General features: G+C 53.7%; 2 protein-coding genes across 2 annotated transcripts in view; both read right to left on the bottom strand.

Moving 5' to 3' along the window:
- Positions 1 to 378: 378 nt before the first annotated feature.
- On the bottom strand, positions 379 to 1,147 carry TREX2 (three prime repair exonuclease 2). Its single transcript, XM_011375518.1, has one exon. The coding sequence runs from the start codon at positions 1,087 to 1,089 to the stop codon at positions 379 to 381; it is 711 nt and encodes a 236-aa protein (XP_011373820.1). The 5' UTR covers positions 1,090 to 1,147.
- Positions 1,148 to 3,720: 2,573 nt separating this feature from the next.
- The window catches only part of HAUS7 (HAUS augmin like complex subunit 7), a 25,283-nt gene continuing 11,296 nt past the window's right edge, over positions 3,721 to 17,707 (bottom strand). Inside the window, exons 5-10 of the mRNA XM_011375519.2 lie at positions 11,681 to 11,772; positions 11,125 to 11,280; positions 10,928 to 11,030; positions 10,189 to 10,413; positions 8,906 to 9,020; positions 3,721 to 4,001 (exon numbers count right to left, since the gene is read on the bottom strand). Of these exons, the coding sequence (XP_011373821.1) occupies positions 3,931 to 4,001; positions 8,906 to 9,020; positions 10,189 to 10,413; positions 10,928 to 11,030; positions 11,125 to 11,280; positions 11,681 to 11,772 (762 nt within the window). The 3' untranslated portion in view covers positions 3,721 to 3,930. The remainder of the gene's footprint in view (positions 4,002 to 8,905; positions 9,021 to 10,188; positions 10,414 to 10,927; positions 11,031 to 11,124; positions 11,281 to 11,680; positions 11,773 to 17,707) is intronic.

The raw sequence follows: 17,707 nt of genomic DNA on the forward strand, positions 1-17,707 counted from the left end.
CGTCCCTGCCCCTCGGCTGAGATCCCTGCCTGCCCCTCTGGGCGGCACTTTGGGGCGTGATCGGAGAGTCGGCTGGTGAGCAGTTGGCAATATTTATTGCAAGACAGGGTGAGGGGTGGGGGCCCGCAGCGGCACACTCCACTGGATCGCGGGCCAGGGTGAGGCTGTGGGGCTAGGCAGGCCAAGGCCCAGGGAGGCCTGGTGGGTGCACGGCTAAGAGGATGTCCAGGTAAGAGGATCGCGGAGAGGCAACGAGGCACTGGTCGGGCGCCCCCTCCAGGCCTCAGAGTCCGAATGAACGGTCAAGGCTAGAGTAGTCCATGGCGCAGGAAGTGGGCCTTGTCTCCCTGGGTGGTAGCGTCATCAAGCCCCCGTCGCTCAGACCTCAAGGCTTGGGCCATCGGGAGGCATGTACATGGGCTCGATGTGAGCCCAGCTGCGGGCTTGCTCGTCAGCCCAGGCGAGCAGCTCGGCAGCACGGTGCAGGAAGACCATGAGCAGAGTGTGCACGTCGCCCTCGGCCGAGTGCGCCGCGCTGGGCTCTGCCTGGAAGTAGCGGCGGAAGAGGCTGCCCAGGCTGTAACCCTTGCAGCCCTGGGCCCGGGTGCCGTGGCTGTGGGCACGGTCCAGGCCCCGCAGCGCCGGCAGCGTATCCAGGCAGATGGTGTCCCGGGGCAGGTGGGCGCCTAGGCGCCGCAGCTCTGTGCATAGCAGGGGGAAGTCATAATCAAAGCCATTGTGGGCCACGAGGCAGATGGGGCCCTCCTGGCGGCTCAGGAAGGCCTGCAGCGTCCGCACCACGGCACTGTTGAACCCGGCCTTCCGGCACTGGGCCAGCCCCTCGCTGCTCAGGCCGGTGATCTCGCTGGCCTTGGCAGTAAAGGGGCGCTCTGGGCACATGCACAGCGTGAGCTTGTCCAGGACCCGGGGCAGCACAGGGGTGCCAGCCTCGTCACGCTCCGGATTCTCCAGGGAGGAGCGGTGGACAGCAAACAGGGAGATCTCGGCGATCTCAGGGTCCACATTGGGGAGCCCAGTGGCTTCCAGGTCCAGGAAGACAAAAGTCTCTGCCCGGGGCACTTCGGACATGGTGATGTTCACACGGGGACAGTGATGCCTAAAGCTGCCAGAGCAAGAGGCACAAAACCTGAGGGCCAGAGATGGGGTTGCCGGGGCCCAGCCACCCACGGGCGCCCTGGTGGCCAAGGATCCAACCCCTTTGGGTTTATTTCTTGTCACCCCCCCACCCCACCCCATTGGACTTGAAGCTCTAGGAGTAATTCCTGAGGCCCACATCCAGGGACACTGCTTAGGGGCCTCCAGAGCTAGGACCCAGTGACCAGGGTCTACTACTTCTGTCCAGGATGAGGTCTGCTTGGGACTCATCACCCCCTCCATTCTGTCCTGTCCCCCAGCCCCTCCATGGCCATCTCCACTACCACCTAGCGAACAACCAAAGGAAGTCCTGACGTGCTCAGACCCTGGCCCAGAGGCCTCTGCCTCCTGCCTCCAGGCCCATGTCATCGGGGACATGGGGAGGTACAACCCAAAATGACATCTACACTGAGACACCGTGGCCGGGAGGCTCAGGCATAGCAGCCTGGGTCTGCACTCCTAGGGTCAGCTGCCAGGAAGCAGGGACCCAAGAAAGCCTCGGTCATCACCAGCCTCCCTGACACACAGGTACTGGCCCCAAACTGGCCTCCTCCCGCCTCTGGGCTCCCCGCGGCTGTCTTCACCAACCCGGCCACGCTGGCTTACCTGGGGCGGCCTCTGGCTGGCTTCCTGGGCTGCTAGACACCTGTCTCCACACGGGCTGCTCCAGGCAGCCTTTAATCAGTGGCCGTGGCCCGCCCCCAGCCACCTGTTAGGCAACATGGAGGCCCGAGGCCGCAGGACCTGTGCGGCCGGCTCGCCACCCCCTTGCTCGCTCACAGCCACCAGGACACACGCCCCATGTTTATAGATTGGAAAGCAGGCTCTCACCCGGCTGTGGGCTGAGGACGTGTTGTCACAAGCACAGGAGGAAGCCAGAGCCTTCTACCTGGCCCGGCCTCCAACTCTGAGCAGGGTAAGTCTATAGCAGCTGAGCCTGGCCAACCTGGGTTCCATACCGAGCCCCGTGCTGGGGGACTTCCCACAAAGGCACTAGGCCCCTGCCACAAGAGACCAGGCTGCCCCTGGTAAGGATAAAGCGAGCTCAAAGTGGGAAAGAGGCGCCTGCACATACCACACGGGGCCATGAAGGGGAAGGGTACACTCTAAGGATGGGGCCTTAGTACCACTCTAGTGACCGGTGACCAACTTCCTCACCTTATGGGCTCGTCTTCCACCAGGAAGGGGAAGTGGGATCTCCCTCACGGGTGCAGTGATCCGTACTGTGTAAGGAACCTTTAGCAGAGGCTTCCGGGTTACGGGGAAAGCAAGCACGAGGCCCAGCCCTGTGAGCCATGTAGGCTTTGGCTAAGTTGCTCCTTCCCCTGTAAAGGACGAGCGACGTAAGGGCTGGGGTAGGGGACTGCCCCAGTGGTACCCACAGCTCTAGGACCACAGGAGCAGGGTGAAGCCTAGCACCTCGGACCCTGGGCTCCAGGGCTTTCCCAGCCCACCAGGCTCAGTCAAGAGTGAAGGGTGGTCATGATGGGAGGGAACCTAGATGGTCATCCCTGCTCCAGGAAGTGATTATCATCAGGGAACCTTGTTCTTGAGCAAGACGTGCCAGCACTTGGCCTGTAACGTTGGCACACCTGGGCGGTGGTGACTGTGGGCCTGCCTTTTGTCCCAACTCCTACTGCAACCATCTAGGAGATGCCCCAGGCAGGCAGCTGGGGCCAGGGGCTCCAGCCAGTCTGAGCTGGAGGGGGCCTGGCATCCAGTCCCGGGGTTCCTCCTGGGGCATATCCAGGAGTCCGTCTCCACCATGTCTGGAGCACCCACTGGGAACTTGGGGGAGCAGAGGTGCAGCTGCAGGGAGCAGGACAGAGTTCAGTAGACTGGGAGCCAGGCGCGTCGCCCCAGAAGGCCACGTGTTTAGAGGGAGGCCCCCTCCCGACTCCCTGAAGCCTGACGCTGGGCTGAAGGAGGCAGGGGCCTCACCAGTTGTGCCTGTTCCCGTGCTTGAAGGGAGGGAGGTGGCTGTGACAGGCACACTGCTCAGGAAGATACTGGGTCACCCTGAGAAGCCCAGAGAGCAGCTTCCTGGACAACCAGTCAGGCCACTAGCAGAAATTCCCCAGGCTGGTACCAGGTACCCTGGGGAGGAGGGAGGAGGAGACATGGGCCCGGCCTACCAGATCCCAGATGCAGTGGGTGCCAAGGGCCAGGCCGAGGGGCTTCAAGGAGTCCCCACATGGGACCCTGAGGCTGGTCACAGGGGAGGTGGCAGTTGGGGCAGGGGGCGGGCTCGTCTCAGGCGGCCAGGAATCATGGCGAGGTGGAGACTTCAAATGCTTGGCACTGCCAAGCTTAACTGGGCAGTGGTAGGGAAGAGTGATGGGAGCTGCCAGTGCCCAGGGCAGATGGGGCGAGAGAGGGGCAGGGCACAGGCCCCCCAGGACAGCAGGAGGCTCATGCCAGGCATAGCCCGGGCCCCAGGACAGCCAGGATGGGAAGAAAGGACTATGCAGCAGGTGCCAGGGGCCTCTCAGCCCAGCCCAGACAGCAGAGCGAAGGAGGCGGTCGCACGGAGCCATGGAAGCAAAAAAGCAGGCTGGAGGCAACTTCTTTGAACCAAAGGTTTCCTTTCTGTCCAGGTCACACTACCCTGTGACCCCACCTCTGCCCCCTCCTCCTTCCCCGCCAAAGGAACTGAAGGGCTGGACATCTGGACACTGCGCCCAAAAAGCACGGGAAGTGTAACTGCTTCTCCTGCCGATGGCCCGGTCCTCTCCAGCCGCCTGGTTCTTCAAGGCACAATCTCCAGCTCCCAGATTACTTTGGGGCTTTGCGCAGACAGTCTTTGAAGAGCTTATATTTCTGAATTAGTTCTTCCATTTTTGTGGCTGCAGAGCAAAAAAAAAAAAAAATGCAAACCACAAAATGAGTCTAGTGCCTCTCCTCAACCCCTCAACCCTCAAGGGGCTTGCAGCCTGGGGACCCGACTCCCGCCATGACCCAAAAACTGGTGACCCAGGGGCTGCTGAGGGGGCCAGGAGCTAGAAAGCACCATGTGCTAGAAAGCACGGAAGGCTGGGCACAGACGGAAGACCCCTGCCCACCCCCCAGAGAGCAGGGGGATGCATAGGGGAGGTTATTATGCTTTAATCCTACATAAATCGAGTGACATGAGCCTTAGTTGTGACCTGCTGCTTGGCTTTAAGCGGTGGGGGACGCTGCCATGACATGCATGTGCCTGTCAAGGTACTAACTTCAGACGATGACCATTGAGCATGGAGTTTAGCTCACTCCCCTCCCCCATACTAGGGACAGAGCGGGTTTTCCTGGTGGTGGTGCCTCAACTTAAACAGACACCTAGCCTTTCCTCCATGAGCTTGCTTCCCGGCCTCCTGGCCCATCCTCTCCCCTTCCACACGCGACGTAGTTCGTTGGCATCTGGCCCCACCCTTCCCGAGGGTGACTCCGAAGCTCAGGAATCGTGGGGTGTGCATCAGGGTGACGAGCCTCAGCGTAGTGCTGGAGCAGACAGACTCCTAGCCAGAGCTGGACCAAGCTGAGCCTACCCCAGACCGGCCCTGACAAACCTCCCCACTTGTCATCGATGCTCCCGCTGGGGTCTGGTCCACACAGTTCCTGCTGTGATCACACTTCTCCACAGATGAGGTTTTCCTAAGTCCCCCTGGGTATCATCTGCCTTTCCGGAATCCTCAGGTTTTCCCAACCTCCAGCCCACTCCGCTCCGGCTGCTCAATCAGCTCACATCTCCCTGTGTCCCAGGCCCAAGTCCCTACCCGGCCCTCTCTTGGCTCAGAGCTTGGCTGGGTCTCGGATCCTAGGCCGGAAGCCCCTGGCCCTCTGAATGCGCAAAGCGTCAGCTTCCGGAGGGTACACGCTTTCCTTCCGCAAGCTTGGGCCCCGGCCCTGCGCCCTGCTACTTAGACGTCACGGGGCCTGGCTGGGGTCCGTCTTTTGGGTTCCACCTGCTCTGGGCTTGGAATATGGAGACTCACCCCCTCGGCTCTGCACGCCCGTCACTTCACAGGTAACCTCCACCCTCCATTCTCCTTCCTCTCTTTCTCTGTTAGCCTCCCGAATCAGGCCTCTGCGTCGATCTTCTTTGTCACCATTTTATCTGTCTCTTCTCTTTCTATGATTACGGATTTGTTGCCTCATTTTCTTTTCTACTCTGTCCATTGATTTCTCAATACTTTGGCAAGCATTTTTAACTTCTAAGAGTATTTGCTTGATTTCCTCTGCGTGGGTTTTCACTTGGACGTGATACAGTAAGTCGTCACTTAATGTCGTTGATAGGTTCTGCGACTCTAAATGAAGCGATGTGTAACGAAACTGATTTTACCACAGGCTAATTGATAAAACAAGCCTTAAGGTCCTACGGCACCTCATCAGCTTTATAATGAAAGGACATTACTAGGAGATCTGCTGTACTGGGTATCTGAATATTCTGTTGGAAAGTTCTCTTCTCTGAATGAGCCATTAGCCCTGCTTTTCCAGATTTTTCTTCGGTCTGCCATGGTGCTGGCCCCTCTGTGCTCTGGTGGAGTCACTCATTCCGTGGAGGGTCTCCCCCACACCCCCACAGGCACTCTGTGGGCACCTCTGTCATGCCATGGACCCTCAGAGGCCAGAAAGAGGTGGGCTTCACCTGGACTGTTACCAGCCACACCAGGAACCGAGGTTTGCCACTCATTTCGATCATTTTCTTCATAAAAAAGCAGGCTACGGTCTCACTGGGAGCACTGATGTACAGATACCCGCTCCACTTGCGCCCTCTGCTTTCGGCCTACTCGCCCCTGCGCCTTCCCCAGAGCTGCGCTGCTTCCGCCAAGCGGAGAGGCTCCTCCGCTGTTCCTTCAGGCTGTGGCCTTCCCCACCCATTTGCATCTATCAAATCGCTCCCGTCTCCTTTCTGGCTTCCAGAAACCTGTTACCATCTCTGCCTTGGTGCATCGCTCCCAGCGGCTGCTTTGTTTTCAAAAGGTATCATTATTTTCGTGGCACTGGGGTCTCTGGAGGACTGGGAAGCAAATGGGGCTTCAGGTCTATGCAGCTGGCATTGTGACTGGTGAATAATGATGGGACAAGCGATTAATATAGCTTGGCTGCTGGCACCCAGATAGGTGGCCCAGCTTCTTCTACCAGGACGGGAAATAGCACAGACACACCGAGCTTCCACAGCGGGGGAGGGGCCTGAAAGGGTTTCGGAGACCAAAGCCCTCGATTTGTCAGGTGAGAACGGGGGAAATGCAGATGGTTCCGACTGGCACGGACCATTTCTCTGGCATGTCTACAGCCCAAGAACTCATTTCGAACACGATCTGGAAGCTGCACTGACATAACCGAGCCCTCCAAGCGGAAGGCGGCGCCACCCAACGAAGCACGGAGGGGAACGTGGAGCTGGTTCACACGGCTTAGATGGAAAGGGTGCCCATCTAAAAGGTAAAACTTGCCACCCGTCCTGTGACCATCGGTGAGATGGCGTGCAGTGCCGAACGCTAGCCATCGTTATTATATTAATGATGGTGTAGATCGTAAGCATTTTATGAACAGCAATTATATAGACTGGGGGCGAGAGTCATAGTGACAGCGGTGATTAGGATAAACGTTATGATAAATTTGAAAATGGAGGATCCTGGTGCAGTTCGGTCAGTTCAGTACCTGGTATACATGTGACAGGTGTGTGCGCCAAGGCCGAGAGCGGCGAGGGGGCCAGCTGCCCGAGGAGAGGGATGCCTAGAGAGTTCATGCAAAGATGGCCCTCCAAAGGGAGGGCTCAGAAGCTATGCGACTTACAGCCACGCCCCGGGGGACGCTGGGAGGAAACGTTTACGGGTAAATGCTTTAGTGTCTGCTGCCTGAGGCAGGGGATAAGAGCTGAGGCAAATGACAGACTAAGCAGAAAGCGCCGAGAGGAGAGACTGGGGAATGAGATGCCCAGGGAGTCTCGAGGGCCACGTGCATGCCCCAGCTGTGCAGATGCCCCGGGGAGAGCTGAGAGGGCCCTGAGTGATCACCTCTGACTGATCCGAGGCTGAGAGCCAGCAGGAAGGGAAGGAGAAGGAAGAATCGTCAACTGTCTGACCGAGTGATCATGAAAAACATAAAGGTAAACATCCAAGAAACTCAAAAGACTCCAAGCGGGAGAAACTCAAAGCAATCCACACCAAGACAGAGTCTACTCGAACTGCCAAAAGCCACAGACCAAGAGAATCTGGAGAACGAGAACAGAAAAGGGACTCGGCATGGAAGGAAGGAGCTTCCATAAGAGCAACAAAGACAATTATCACCGAGTCGGGACAGCCGTTAGCTGCAGGCAGGAAGACGCACGCGGGGCTTTCTAGGCTCCTGGCATGTGCTATTCCTTAGTAGCGCAAGTATTTGCTTTAAAATCATTCGAACTGGAATAAATGGGCTTTGCTGTAGCATGAGGAAAATTCCAACTATTTCACGTTTCTATCCCTATGAGTTGAGACCCCTCCCTAATGGCTGTATTTCTTATCAAAGGAAAAAAGTTTCCTCAATGTGTATTTCCATAACAAAAATAAATAAATAAACTTACTCAGAAAAGAAGTTTACCTGAAATGAAATTCGGCTACGTTTTTGCCCCCATCCAACAGCAGAAGTGTCGGAAGGATTTAAATCCAGTACAGACGAGGATACAGAAAAATGGAGACCGCTTGGCCTCACTCACCACCGCGACCTTAGGAACCTCATCGTAAGGACATAATCTAAAACGTGAATGCGCTTTATGTCCAAACATGTTCCCTGCGTCCTTTCTTTGAGCCTGACAATGGTGGGACTATCTAAGTAATATGTGTCATTGGGGAATGAATATCTGAAGAGCACAGAGCAGTCTAAGGAAACAGAAATCAAAGTAAACCGCCTGATTCCGACGCGGAAAAAAGCAATGTCCACATTGGGGCCCATTTCCCGCGAGGGGTCCTTCTACATTGTTTTCCTTCAGAAAGGTGAGGCCATACTTTTTATTTCCTTTTCTTCCTTTTATTTCCTTTTTACCCTGCATTTTCCCTTCGACATTCTAGAATATGCATTTCCTCATGTCGCCATCACCAACGAATGCTATCTCACCACATACATATTCCATTATCTACCTGAGTGTCACCCGAGGATAAAGTTTTGCCTTGTTTCCCTCTTACATTATTATACATCCTGCGACGGCATTATGAATAATATTAAAAATGTAAAAATGACCTACAGCTTCGAGTAATAGAAAATGGTAAGCAAATTGTAGCAAATGGCTGAATGGAATCGTGTTTGACCATGAAAAATGCTACTTCAAGAATATGGGGAAACGTTTATAGTGAGGTCCAAGGGAAAGAACGAAATATAAAAGTGTCCACGTCTTGTGATCACACTCAACTTATACAAAGAAATAAAAAAATAACAAAAGGAAAAAGAATGGAGGGAAATAGACCAAAATATTAACACCGACCATTTCTGGACCACCAGGTTATGGATTGTTTTTATTTTACCTCTGCACATCTTTGGGTTATCCCAAATTCCTACAATTAATGTTCTGATTTTATAATCTGTCAAAAGTATTTTTTCAAGGGAAGGAAAACTTTATGCATTAGAGAAAGAAGAGAAGTCAGGGGCCGGTCCCCAAACGCTGCCATTTGGGAGCTCGTGCTTGAGCACAGAAGGAGCCCAGGCATGAGTCAGGTGCTAAGCTGAGGCATACTGGGACAGCCCTGTCCCCGACTACCAAGCGGGCAGCCAGGCACAGCCACCGCAAGTGGTGACCACATACCTAGACTCATCACAGAGTGGTTGTTGCCCCAGCAGATCTTCTCGCCCTGCTGCTGCTTCACCATCTCCACAGCTTTCACTGAGCTGTCAGTGATCTCCGCCACCGCTTTCAGCATCTGGGACGGAGGGAGGGAGGGAGGCATGTGGGCGTTACGTGCTGGTGGTCTGACCTACAGAAGGCATCTCCTGCTTCCCACCCAGGTTCACACTGAGCGTGTGCTCCTTCCTAGGTCCTCGGCATGTGGCATTCGCCTCCAAGGACAGCCCTGGGTGATGGCAGGACTCCTAGCTGCCTGGAGAGTCACCAGAGTTCTCCAACCTAACCTCCTTCCTCCTGGCCCAGCGGGGATGCCACACTATCGTGTGCCCCATCCCTCACTGGTAGCCAAGCAAAGCCAGTGGCACAGTGGGAAAATGTCCCATGGTAGGGAATCGATGTCCCGGAATAAAAGGGCCTTTCTGATGGGAGACGGCTGGACCGTAACTCGCCCAGTTGGCAGAGTCGCAAAGGACCGGCTAACCAGAGGCTTGGAAGTCCAGGAGCCTTTCTGTTAAAAAACCAAGACAAACACTGTGGAGGCTCTGAGCCAGCGAAAGTGTTCCACGCATGGCAGCTGTGCTCGCAATCACGACCGAAGCCCGCGCGCGGTTAGGTCGGCTCTGGGGGTCTGAAATGTGGAACGACAAAATAAGTGAATATTCACGTAGTCGGCTCAGCAGCATGCGACCACTTGTTCCTGTCTGTGTGAGCTGGGTCAAGGGTGCACACAAGCGAGCATCTGTCTGTGTGGCATAGTTCTTGGTCATACACAGAAATGAAGAGGCTGTGATACATCTGGGCATATCTTGAAGGCAACGTGAGACCAATAGAGGGACAGAAGCTAGAACGAAATATTCCACGGCCGTGGCGATCAGGCTTTTGAAGAAGTTGGAACGAGAGCAACGATGCCCACAATAATGAGTTCAAGGAAAGGGTGCCACAGAGTCCACTAGGAACCAGTGCAGAAACCTCTCCGGGCTCAGGGTCTCGGCTTAGTTAACACCTCCTGCATTGCGGTGGGGCCCTTGGGGGACCATCCATTACTGTGAGCCCTCGCTCCCACCGCGGCACCAAGAAAAGCTGCTGCCCCAACCCACCCAAGGTCCTAGGCTGAGGGCCGGAGCCTGGAGCCCAGCTGTGCCACCTGCTTACAAGGAGCCCAGGCCAAACCCCTCCCTGTCCCCGTCCCAGCCCACGGGTCCCGCGCTGGGGGGTGCAGTGGGAGAGGAGAGGGTGATTCTTACTTGATTGCACGAAGTCAGAGTCTGGTGCACAGCCTGGATGATGGGGCCGCACGGGTGCAGGTAGGGGTTTGGGCGTTTGCAGCACTCACCCAGCTCGTCGTCGTAGACTTGCAGGAAAGCCATGACGAGCTGGTGGAAGTCAGAGACGACCAGGCGCAGCTTCTGGTCCAGAGTGCTGATGTGGGCCCTACTTATAGTGGACCCTGGCTTGTGCTGCACAAAGTGCTGCAAAGCCAGAGAGAGAGGATCCCTTGAAGCTGCCCTGCTTGCCCCTGGGGCACCAGGTCCCTTCCCCGCATCGGGGAGGGGAGGGGAGGGGGGGCAGGGCCTTCTGGCCACTCCAGTCTTCCGCACACCAGGAGAACTAAGACCAGAGGCAGAAAAGGGCAACTTCGTTTCGAGCCTCAGCCCTGCCACTGCCACCTGTGTGGGTGTCAGTCTCCTCTTCAGGAAAATAAGGCCAGGCCAAGAGCTACTGGGAGGGCCACAAGCAAGGCTGCGTGTGAACGCCTGGAGCTCGAGGCCTGGCATGGGGCTCGCCTCAGGCCAATCCTTTCCATTCTTTAGGAAGCTTCACTACTCCTGCCCAGAGCTCGTCTGCCTCACCCCTTCACGTGGGCTGAGCGCCCACCACCTTCTAGCACCCATCAGGGCCTGCGCACGTACCACCTCGCTTCAGCCTCACAACACGGTCATTGCAAAGACGGGCCGCCTGCGGCCCTGGCACCAGCACCCTTACCTCAGTCCGCAGTGCCTGCACCTTGGCCGCGCTCTCCTGTAGCTGCCTGGCCAGCTCCGCCACCTTCTCCTCCTCCTCTGCCAACTCTGCAGAGGACTTCGTCCTACAGGGAGAGAAGAGGGGACGCTTCCAGCTCTGTGCTGTCGCTGGCCATACCTGAGTCTGTCCCAGACCACAGATCTACGCAGGGTCAGTACCTCTGCCAGTCACTGCTCTGCTTGTCAAAGGACTCCCAGTCCATGGACCATAAGTCACTCTCGGGGCTCAGGAGCACTTGCAGGTGGGAACTGGAGAAGAAGTCCCCCAGTAGTGCCTCGGTCTTCTCCTTGGTGTCCTTGAAGTGCTCCTCCACACTGCAAAGGCAGCCCAGAGCCACGGTTACCAGCTGGAGCATGACATCCGGGGACTGTGCTGGCAGTCTTGCTGAGGTCCCATGTGGGAGCCCCAAGAGGCCAAATAAGAGCCAGCAGAGAGGCTGAGACAAGGGATCTCCTCTAGTCCTTGCCTGCTTTGGTGGCTGGAACTGAGCCCCATGCCTCTGTGATCCCCCGCCCTCTGCAGGCCCAACTCTTCACCCTGGGTACCTGGGCCAGTGCCCAGCTGCGGTCGCCGGAGCGGGTAGTGAATCCTCAGCTAGAGATGTGCCTGGTGGCGGGCCCGGGTGCCCAGTAGGCTCCTGGGCCCGCCAGCTCCAGACAGAGGACCGAGGGTACCTTCCAGCTGTTGTGTGGAGGGCCTGTCCTGAGCCGTTACCTGGAGCAGGTGGCGTAGCTGATGGTCAGGCTCCCGACTACATCCAGCAACTGGTCCATGAAGTGTAGCTGCTTCTGGGCACAGGCCCGACCCTGAGCAAGGAAGGCCACATGCACTCACTGGCCAGGTGTGCTGCATGCCCCAACCCCACACCCTACCCGGCTTGGGCCAGTGGAAAGAAAGGGCCTACGCCACCAGTTCCCTGGCCCCCGCCTGGCAGCGTCTTGAACTGGCTCGGGCACCTTGGCCTCAGGATCTTCTGCCTTTGAGCACTCCCTGTTCAAGGCTGGCCCCAGATGGCAATGATATCTGGGACCACACTCTGGAGGTGGCAAGTGCTGTACACACATGTGGGAGTGTGTGCTCATCACATGTCCGACAGCACGGCTTCTTGGGTAGGCGGGCAGACAGCAAGGCCTACTGCACGCAGGACACAGCCCACAGGGACCTGATGGCAGCCCATTCCTCAGGAACACCTCCTGGAGGCCACCCTTCCCAGCCAGGAAGGACTAAAGCTACTGGCGTAGTAAGACAGGGCCGTGGACCTCACTCCTGACAGGGAAAACGAAAACTCGTCTCCACTGGGTGGCAAGCAGCCGGCCTTACAGCCAGGGTCCTCAAGCAGCAGCTGACTTTTTCCCCTGTCCTGAAGGGGGCTGGGCTTCCAGCAGGCAGCTACCCAGCCAGGAGCTCAGGCTTCATTCAGAAGTACCAGGCCTTTCTCCTTCCAGAAAGGGGAAGAGGCTCACAGCTGATACACAGGACCCACTTATAACCTGAGAGCCTGGACTGCTGCAGAGAGCCCTGTGGGAGCAGGGCTGCCAGAAACAAAGCTGGGCCTGCCGCCCATTTAAGCCCCTCATTGCCCCACCCCGACACACCCATTATTCCGAGGGACGCACCAGAGTGGTCCACCCAGCCAGCATCACTGGTGACTTACTATAAAGCCCTCCAAGAACCATTTGCACTTAAAGTGGGTGTGGAAGGCACAAGCTGAAGTGAAAGGGCTGAGAGGCTCAGGCTAGGTGGCCCTGGGTTGAGAGCTGGACCTGGGGACAAGGGCATGCTCTGCTATCATGCTCGCTGCCTGGCTCTCTGTCCACAGGTGCTGGGCTTCATGGCTGCAGCTGCCTGGCACTCCCCACAGGCTGGCTCCCAGCTGTGTGGCCACATCAACGGGATTGGCGCCTCTGGAAGCTTGTAGCATCTCCATGCCCTCGGCAGGCCACTCAGGCCTCATCGCCACCTCCTGTTGACTTATCCTCCCAGTCTGCCCACATGACACTGAGCACAAGTGACACACGTGAAGGGCAGCCTAGGAGTAGGAGGTGGGGGTGTAGGACAATGTCTAGACAGGGGACAGCTCAGGCAGAAACATGAGAGCAACTGTCACTCAGGACTTCACAAAACCTTGACCAGTGGCCAGGGCTGGGACACCCTGCCTGCCATCCCCTCCTCAGCACCGACCCAGTTCCCACAGTCCCTCCCGATGTCCAGGAAGGAGTAGGTGCCCATGCTCAAGGCTCTGCCAACCTGGGGTGGGGCTGGGACTGCGGCCCTGACCGTGAGCTCCCTGTGAGCACCCCGGGCCACAGGCCTGGACCACGGAGGCCCCTGTGGGTTATCAGTGCCCAGCCCCTCTAAGATCCACAGTCCCCAGGCTGGACTGCAGCCACCTCGCTGAAGTCCATCCGTGGCCTCTAATGTCCCAGGAGCAGCGCCAGGTAGAGGCCTCATCACATCTGTCTCCTGCCTGCTCCCCAGTAAAGGGCTGGACCCAACAAGGATACCCAGAAAGGTCTGCACATTGAATCCACGAAACCCCAGGCCACCCCATGCTCCAGGCCTCATCCCAATCCCTCCTCCATCAGCAAACCTCGTGAGCTTAGCCTAATCCAGCTGCTTCCTCCACCACTGCCACGGCCACCCAGGCCAGCACTCGAGGTCCCAGTCACAGCTCCAGCCTGTCAACAAGTCTCCTGGAGGCCACCTCTGCTCCACCCAGCCACCTCCTTCAGATGACGGCCACCCACCCAGGACATGGAGAAGAAAGCCCTAAGGCCTCCCCAGGCCTACCAAGTCGCATGTGGCCTGCCCCCTAGCTCTGCTGCGGCCAAAACGGCCTGCTGGCTGTTTCTGGAACAGGCCAAGAACGTGCTACCTCGGGGCTGCTCGCTCACTGGTTTTGAGCCCGGAGCACTCCTCTCGCAGATAGGATCTTTTCTTTCAGCTATGCTGCTGTTTTTTATTGAAATACAATGCACGCACCACGAATTCATCCTTTCTAAGTGCACGGTCCAGTGGTTGTCGAGATAGTCACGGAGCTGTGTAGTCATCACCATGATGTAAGTCCAGATCGTTTCTATCACCCCCCCCAGAGAAACCGTGTCCTCGCTGGCAGTCACTTCCCATCCCCCCTACCCCAGCCCCTGGAACCCATGGGTCCCCTTCCTGTCCCTATGGATTTGCCTCTTCTGGATATTTCATATGAATGGACTCACATACTATGTGAGCTGCTCTCATTCGGCAGAACATTCTCAACGTTCACCCACATTATAGCACGTACTGGTAGTGTGTTCATTATTGCTAGTTTCTCCATTCACCGGTTAATGAAAATTGGGGTTCTTTCTACTTTTTTGGCTACCCTGAATAATACTTCCTACTCATGTGCAAGTTTCTGTGTGGCTGTAAGTTTTCAGTTCTCCTGGGTCTACAGCTAGGAGTGGGTCACGTGGTAACCCTGGGTTTACCCTTTTGTGGAACCGCCGGTCTGTTTTCCACAGCGCCCCGCACCACTTCACACCCTCACCGGCAGTGTATGAGGGGTCCAGCTTCGTCCCATCCTCGCCAATGTTCACGATTTTCCTTTTTTTATTCTAGCCCTCCTTGTGGCTGTGAAGTGGGTCCCATCGTGGCTTTGATGCGCATTTCCCTGATGACTACTGCTGGGGAGCATGTTTTCATGTGCTCATTGGCCATCTGTGTGTCTTCTTTGGAGTTGTCTTTTTACTATGGAGCTATCGGGGTTCTTTATAGATTCTGGATACTAGACCCTTATCAGATATGTGATTGATAGCTATTCTAATTCTATGGATTCTCTTCACTTTCTTGATGGTGTCTTTTGAAGCACCGAAGTGTTTCATTTTAATAAAGTGTAATTGATCTATTTTTTCTTTTGTTGCTTGTGTTTGTGTTTTTGGTATCAAAATGATATTTTTAAAATATTGTTACTCAAACAGGACAGACAAACAGAGACTCAAGGACATGGACAATAGACTAGTGGTTACCAGAGGGTTGTGGGGAGAGGGGAGGTAGATGGGGTAAAAAGGGTCACATATGTGGTGACAGAAAGACATCTAACTATGGGCGATGAACACACAATGAAATATATACATATATACACAATTGTTATAGATATATACACACACACACACACACACACACACACACACACACACCTTACTGCTGAATTGTACACCTGAAACTTACTGGATATCATTAACCAATGTCAGCATAACAAAAATAAATAAATAATAAAACATTAAAAATATTGTTCCAAACACATGGATTTAAACATACGTAAAGGACCTCAGTCTACTGTAGTCACTGTCCTTACAACGTGTGCATCATCCCCACAATGTCCCCTTTGGCCAGTGAGGGCTTCAATTGCTAACTGTCCCCTGAGTCCTTCAGACACGATTGTAAGTCTTATTCTCTGGTATGACAAGGTGTCCCTGGCTCAACTGGTACATTTCCTGCCCCACGCTTATATTACAACTGGATGTCATTGTTCTTGGCCTTTTCAGGAGACAAAACAAGGAAATGCATGCATATACACACACAAACACACAGTTTTTAAGTTAAAATACATTAGGATCTCACACTGATATCTCCGATTCACATTCTAGACTACAGGGTTTGACTAAACCGAATTATCTTATACCCATATCTCCTTTATCCCACGCCCTGATTCCCAACGCTCACTAATGCCAACATAAATTATTCTTTTGCTTTTAGTTTTCATTCCATAAAATGGAATGAAGTATTGATCCAGGCCCCAGCATAGATGACCCTTGAAAATAATGTGCTAAGAAGCCAGTCACAAAAGGCCACATATCATATGACTCCATTTATACGAAATAGAGATAGCAGAGTAGTGGGTATCAGGGCCTGTGGGTAATGGAGAGAGGCTGCTTAATGGACATGAATATCCTCTTAGGGCAGTGAAAATGTTCTAGAACTAGACAGAGGTGATGGTTGCACAACATTAAGAATGTACTAAATGCTACTGAATTGTCCGTTTTAAAAATGGCTTAAAAATTGGGCACAGAGTTTCAGTTTGGGAAGATAAAAAGAGTTCTAGGGATGGAAGGTGGGGATGGCTGCACGACACTGTGAATGCTTAAATGGTACTGACTATAACCTTAAAGCGGTTCAGATGGTTAATTTTATATTATTTGTATTTTATCGCAATAAAAATACATTTTTAAAAAGAGTAGAGCCCCTTCGGGGCCCACTGGGAAATTTTTAAAATGGTTAAAATTATAAATTTTATGCTATGTATATTTTACCACAGTAAATATATATTTTTTTGATATTTAATAAAAACTAAGGGAAAGGTTACAGTTCTGGGTAAGATAGAGGGAACATATGCCATCGCTTCTCCCATGGCACACCCACCTCTCAGAATGGGACAGGATGCATGTGGCAGATATCTGCAGCCTTGGAAAGGTAAACGCCAGCACGAGTGTTGGGGAGGCATAAAAGCCACTTAGACTGGTGGTAAATTACTGTGTTCTTTCCTCCAGTCTCCCTGGGCCTGCACTCAGCCCAGCCCAAACCTAGAAGGGAACATAGTGGTACCGAGAGGTCCAGGAAAAGGAACTCTGAAAACTCAGAGAGCATGGGAGAAATCCCAGCCTTTTCTCTCCTCTCTCCTCTGTTCTCTCATACCCCAGACTCCAGGCGATATTGTGCTGGGGGTGGCAGCAACAAAAGTGGCTGGCAACAGAAAACTACAGGAACCAACACTCCCAGGGCAGGGGATCTCCCATTTCGCCAGGTTAAGTGCCTGCTAAAACACGAATATCGACACTCTCCATAAAATTTAGCAAGTCCCCAGAGTCAAAACAACAGTTAAAATGTCCAGGATGCAATCCACAGCTACTTGGCACATGAAGAAGAGAACCACGAACATCTCAACTTGCATGAGAAAAGACGATCGACAGACTTTAATGGCAAATGACACAGATGCTGGAATAATCTGACAGATTTAAAGTGGTCATTATAAAAATGCTGAATAGGTAACTATGAATACTCTTGAAACAAAAGTTAAAATAGAAACGTCAGCATAGAAATGGAAAATCGTTTTTAAAAACACATGGAAATTATAGAACCAGAAAATAGAAAAACTAAAATGAAAAACTCACTGATGGACTCGATAGCAAATTGGAGGGGACAGAGGAAAGAGTCAGCAAACTTGAAAACATTAACAGAAACTTTCCAGTATGAGCACCAGAGAGAAAACAGATATAAATTCCCAAGTTTGGCAAAAGACAGATTTGTGAAGCTAAGCAAATCCAAACAGGACAAATCCAAAGAAATCTTCCCACAAACGCATAATCAAATTGCTGAAAACTAATCACAAAGAAAAAATTTTTAGGTAGCAGGAGAAAAACAATGTATGACCCACAGGGGAAAATGTTTCAAATTATTACAGATTTCTCATCAGAACCTGTGGAAAAAGAAAAACCGTCAACCCCAAATTCTATATCCAGTGAAAGTATCCATAAAGAATGAAGGGCAACCAGACATAAATAAATAAACCTAAGAGAATATGGACCCGATAGACCACTTCTAAAAGAATTGCTGAAGGCAGATCTTTAGACAGTAGTGAAATGATACCAGAAGGAAACTTGTAACATCACAAATGAAGGAAGAATGGAATAAAAAACAAAACCCCATGATCATCTCAGTAGATGCAGAGAAAACATTTGCAAAATTCAATACCCTTTCCTGATAAAAACT

Source organism: Pteropus vampyrus, unplaced genomic scaffold (genome assembly GCF_000151845.1).
Source record: "Pteropus vampyrus isolate Shadow unplaced genomic scaffold, Pvam_2.0 Scaffold275, whole genome shotgun sequence".
In the NCBI taxonomy this organism is placed as follows: Eukaryota; Metazoa; Chordata; class Mammalia; order Chiroptera; family Pteropodidae; genus Pteropus; species Pteropus vampyrus.